This window comes from Centruroides sculpturatus, unplaced genomic scaffold, assembly GCF_000671375.1.
Source record: "Centruroides sculpturatus isolate CEXI.00-Female unplaced genomic scaffold, Cexi_2.0 scaffold1487, whole genome shotgun sequence".
Classification (NCBI taxonomy): domain Eukaryota; kingdom Metazoa; phylum Arthropoda; class Arachnida; order Scorpiones; family Buthidae; genus Centruroides; species Centruroides sculpturatus.
In genome coordinates, this window is record NW_019385691.1 from 142100 (window position 1) to 148099 (window position 6000).

General features: G+C 36.0%; 1 protein-coding gene across 1 annotated transcript in view; it reads left to right on the forward strand.

The window, feature by feature from the left end:
* Positions 1 to 4267: 4267 nt before the first annotated feature.
* Positions 4268 to 6000, forward strand: part of LOC111641239 (syntaxin-binding protein 5-like) — a 15655-nt gene continuing 13922 nt past the window's right edge. Inside the window, exon 1 of the mRNA XM_023387377.1 lies at positions 4268 to 4358. Within this exon, the coding sequence (XP_023243145.1) occupies positions 4268 to 4358 (91 nt within the window). The remainder of the gene's footprint in view (positions 4359 to 6000) is intronic.

Here is a 6000-nt window from a genome sequence, read left to right on the forward strand (position 1 = left end):
ATATGTTCTCTATATTCATTCATGTCTTCTTCACTTTCAATATCATGAAATCTGTATCTTCGCCAACGGTCAGCAAAGTATTTGGCAAACAGGTCCCAGTTTGTTTTCCTCGTATATCTGTAGTTCTCCGTTTTTTGGTCAGTTCTTGTCATTTCGGCATAAATGAACCTATGGTCGCTCGCTGACTCCTGAAGGAGTGTCTTGCAAGTAATGATGTTGCCACTTATGCCAGTTGGGGCGAGGAAGACATCATCCACCCTTCGGCATATGCCATGAAGAACGTTGGGTAGTTTGATGTGTTAGCAGAAAACAAGTCATAGCTATCCATCAGTTTATTTATTAATCGGCCCCTATTGTCCTCTCTTGGGTGGACCCAATTAGGAGACTAGGCATTCACATCACCCACCAAAATATAGTTATTGCTATTGAGCTGTTCAATCACCTTTTCCAATTCCGCAATACAGCTTTCATCCTCGTCCTCTGGTGTAAAATATAAACTTAGAATGTAGAGTTGTGGGTTTTGATATACAGCCACTGTTGTTATCCGTTGTGTTGTGAGATGTAGTATTGCTGCTACATCCAGATTCTTGTCCCTCACTATGATCCCACATTTTGGCCTTCTCACCATTTCCCGTAGTCATTACCCTCCATCTGCCATAACCCACTATTTTATTCCTAATAGTGTATGGTTCCTGAACTATAATTAAGTTTATATCCATTTCATTTGCAATTTTGACCGTCATGGAGCTCGCTGCCTTGCACCTTTGGGTGTTGATCTGTAATATCTGAATATGTGTTGTTTTTGTGTTATTTCCGTTGTTCATCTGAGTAGGACTGTTGTTTATTCTAGAATTCATCAGAAAATCAAGGAACTAATAATATCCTTGATTTTCTGAGTTGTTGGACAATAAGGACTGAATGCATTATGGTCCGTCCTTAACCTTTTGTCCTTCGGAAGCTTTTTATTTTCTTGTGCACAATTGATGCAAGTTGTAAATTCTGTAAATTTGTGATCGTTCCCACAATGACTACATGTCTGTTTCTTTTTGCAATCTTGTGCTAAGTGTTGGTAGCCACAGCAATTTTAGCAACAAATTGTTGGGAGAAAGTCATCCACCTTTATTTGAGCCCATAGAGTGCGATATGTTTTAGGGTAATGAGTTCTTTTCTGATTTTTGAAGAGAGACTATAAATTAAGTGCCAGCAGTTTTCTTTAAATTTTCCTTGTACGTTGAATTGTATGATCTTACATTCTCTGAGAAATTCCTCTCTGTCTATATTTTGCAGTGCCTGATTTTGTTCGTATAGGATATCTAGAACTTGATCAGTTTCGATAGAGTTGGGAACATTAACCAGTATTATCCGTGGCTTCCTTCCTTCGGATATTTTGCATGTAATATTTGCTTGTATTTCTTTTATTTCCTTTATCGCTCTTTCCAGTTTCTCTCCCTCCTCTTTGGTTCCAACCCTGAAACACACCCCATCACCTTTCACCTGTCATATGGCTCTAACGTTAATTTTTATGTAGAAGACGTGGTTGCTGTATCTTCAAATTCTGTGTGTAGCGTCTTTGTAATTCAAACGATAATTTTGGTAGATGATCAAACAGCAATTAGTTAGAAAAACGTTACGTTTTATTTAAAAGAACACTTTTTTAATATTCAGATGCATTTCGGGTTGGCTTGTATTCTTAATCCCTCTTCAGTGCTGTTAAAATTACAAAAAACAAGGCGAGTTCCACGACATTGGTAAGTAGGATTTAACATAAACGCGGGTTGACAATAACATAAAAACCTTACATGTTATATAATGGTACAGCATAGACATGTGTGACAATATTTTTATTACATAGTTGTACGACTATTTCCTATAATATGAAAAAAGTAAAGGGTGTGGTCGTTTAACACAATATATATAACATAGATTATTAATTTCAAAATATCTATAAACACTTACATTTTTAGTTAAATTGTATTATTCTTGATAAAAAATGGAACAGAGTACAAATTGACAACAGGTGTTAACCGAGCAACATCACTTGTCTGTGTACTGTTGCTTGGTGAACACCGGTTAGCACTTGTTGTCAACCCTCTGTTCCATTTTTTATCAAGAATAATACAATTTAACTAAAAATGTAAGTGTTTATAGATATTTTGAAATTAATAATCTATGTTATATATATTCTTCATGCAAATGATGTGTTAAACGACCACACCCTTTACTTTTTTCATATTATAGGAAATAGTTGTACAACTATGTAATAAAAATATTGTCACACATGTCTATGCTGTACCATTATATAACATGTAAGGTTTTTATGTTATTGTCAACCCGCGTTTATGTTAAATCCTACTTACCAATGTCGTGAAACTCACCTTGTTTTTTGTAATTTTAACAGCACTGAAGAGGGGTTAAGAATACAAGCCAACCCGAAATGCATCTGAATTTTAAAAAAGTGTTCTTTTAAATAAACCGTAACGTTTTTCTAACTAATTGCTGTTTGATCGTCTACCAAAATTATTGTTTGGATTACAAAGACGCTACACACAAAGTTAATTTTTATCTTGTTGGGTTCCACTTTTTCCATAATCTCTTTTGTTATATTTTTCATATCAATTTTCTGTCCCTCTTTTTGATTTGGATATAAGATTAGAGTATGTCCTCCTCCAGTCCCTTCCTTGTTGGCTATTACTCTATCGATGGATCTTGTTGTTGTGCTGGGATTTGGAGCCATTTTCACCATTTCTGTGTAGGTCGGAATTCTCTTGTCTTGGCTGTTTTTTAAGGGTTCTGGTTGAGTGTTGATGGTTGATGTTTTCCTTGTATTTCTAAGTTCAGTCAATATGCTGTACATTTGATTCACTGTGGCAAACAGATTTGACACCCTTGCTTTAATCTCCCTCCTTTTTTCGGTCTTAATGTTTGACCGATCAAGCTCCGGAATGAGATCCATAATCCTCTTCATTTGTGCTCTCGCTTCTCGGAGAATATCGCTCTCGGTGGTACAATTCGCATTAATATGTACTGTTTGTTCACCCTGTGAGCCTTCAAGATCAAAATCGGTAAGCTGGCTGGTAGAATCCCTCATGTCTTTCATATTCACTATCCAAGCAAACCGGACAGAGTACTACACCCGACTTATCCAAAAAAACCGAGAAAAACGAAGGAAAACCTTCCAAAGCCCAAAAAAACAACACCAAGAGGGGCACAAAAAAAAAACTGTTGCCAGGAGAGACTTGGCTGATAAACTGGCCGAAAAACTCGAAAAAACCGTTAAAAAACAAAAAAGATACAAAAAACCGGCTTTTATGACAAGCAATCTCAAGGCACTGAGTGACAACGAATTAGGTTCAATAGGAGTATATTAGACCAGTCGGCATTCTTCCCAACAAAAAGGTGCAAAAACTCCTAAACTAATTTAACCAAAAAAAAAAAAATTACCAGAAAAATGCCTTACTATATCACTAACAAAACACCGGATCCACAACTTCGTGGAAAGAAAAGTAGGCCTGCCAGAGTAACATTAGTAATATACTAATAACACGTACCAAACGGTTAACTGGTAACTGCTGTAGCAACCGAGAAAAACGATTAAAATCCTTTCAAACACTATGAGTATATCATTGACTCCAAAATCATTTTACAATGAATGCTATACACCACACCTGATTAACCTAGCAAGTTGAAAATTACAGAATATCAAGTGAATATTACAATGCAACTAACACCCCAGTCTTGGTTCAATCGGAGTGGCCGAGAGCCCGCAGTAGGCCCGCAAAGCGCAAAAATTTTAATCCCTAAAAACAGCCATAGATAAAAAGTCCAGCGGAACGTCGAAAATGGATTTCAACCCGCAATAAAGACCCTAAGCCCAGTTAAAATTTGAAGCCGACACTATGAACCATTCGCCCATAATTTTAAAATTAAAATTAAAAACAACCGTTGTAATGGTCAACCACTATCAGTACAAAAACAGTCGTATAAACCGAACTAATGGACTGATTTTAATAAATGAAACAAATTTTAAAAACCGGAGATCGTCAGTAATAAGATGGAATCAGCAAAACTTACCCAAAGCCGAAAAATCCAGATAAAATCGAATGCAGCACAGAGCCCAAGTTTGCACAAATCAACTCTGAAAAGTTGTCGTTGGAAGACTTTCTCCACTTATGCGTTACGCGTTACTCCTTCTCGACCGGCAATTTCGAGAGTCGATAAGTTACTGGAAGCCACTTTTCTTTTATTTCTTGGTTTACTTTCGTGGCACATGCAGGCACAGAGCACGTGCGAAGAGGTGACAAACAAGTGCACGGCCAGACACCTATGCTGCTTGGTCATGCACAGTTACAGAATCAGTTGTGAGTGAGAGAGATACAGACTGACCGACAACTGCTCGGACGTGTGCCGAATTTGAAGGCATTGACTCCTATCAGAAATGAATTTTGGTACAAGATACTTTATTTAAATACTAGTATCCTGGGACTCCCCCTAGTGGACGTTATTTACAAATTGCCATTACCTGTTGAATGGGTTAATAGATATTAAAATATTACCTTATATTACCTTAACTATTTCAAACCTTATCGTCTTACGTAGTGATTCAAACCTATCCGGTTTTTCGTTATTCGCCCCCTAGTGAACATTACATGCATTCCGTGACAAAAATAAATTCCTATTACAAATATACTGAATTATTTATATTGTTATATTGACCAAATAATAATTTATTGGCCAAATGAATAATAATAATTTATATTGTTAATTTAAATAATAATTAAAATTGTTAATTTAATTTGAATGTTTGAAATATGACACACGATAGGGGTGCCTCTAGTGTCTGTTATCAAACGGTTACGGGACGTACGGACGGATACCTGTTGAATGAGTTATATATATAGATACATGTTGAAATTCCTCCCACTGGGGAGAGATGGACAGGATTAAGGCTTACCGTAAAGAACTCTGCTTCTATTATACTATTTTAGATGTGTTTTTTTTGCGTTTTTGATTGCGTTTTAATAGGGTACATCAAGAGAATGTACACTAAGAAAGGGATTTTTCGAAATTCCCTTCTGCGGGGAGTGTTATACATTTATAATAGTTTATAGTTTGTAAAGAAAATGGCCTTAACTTGGAAGTATAGCCAGAAGGAAGGGAAGAGGGAGGGATGGAGATAGAGTGGGGTGAAGAGTGAGGAGTGAGTGGGAATGGGGAAAGAGAAAAGGGGAAAAGGAGAAAACAAGGGCACCTGCCGCGAATTGTCTGTCCAAAGAGAACAATTTACAATTAACGTGTTTGGATTAAATGAACGCGTGTAGGATACTGAGAGTAAAGTGGGCACCTTTCATAGGCATGACAAATAGCAAGAGAACAATAACATGAGGTGCCAGAGAGAGTATGAACAGGGAGCACCTTGATAGTGGGGTACAATGGTGTAGGTGGACAGATACAGTCAGGTTAGAGTCAGAGAGTCTTGAGAATACATTTATAAATAGATACATTTTGAGCCACAGCAATGCATGGCCAGGTACAGCTAGTGATAATTAAATGTAGTTAAGATAAAATTATTTACTGAACCTTGTAAATATTAATGTGACTGTTAATGTCTGTTAAAGGAATGATTTAATGTAAGCAACTGACAATATTAGTTAGTTACATTACAAACACCAGAAAACAATACGATATTACAATAATATTGTTTCTGGGTAACAAGTGATAAGTGAACCATTGATGATGTAAAATAAAATACATAAATTTTAAATAAATGTTTTTGCTTAATATATCATCAAATTGTACACAAAAATGTATTATTCACACACTGAAGTATATGTAGTTGTTGGTTATACTGTCAAAAAGAACAAGTGAGTTAGTAAAAATTAATTAATGTAAAATAAAATGCGAGTATTTTCAGAGTATTAATTGTTTATAGACTGCTCTCCCCTTAAAGTACAATTCTTAAATGACTACAATATATTCAAAAATCAAGCATTCCTTTCAAAC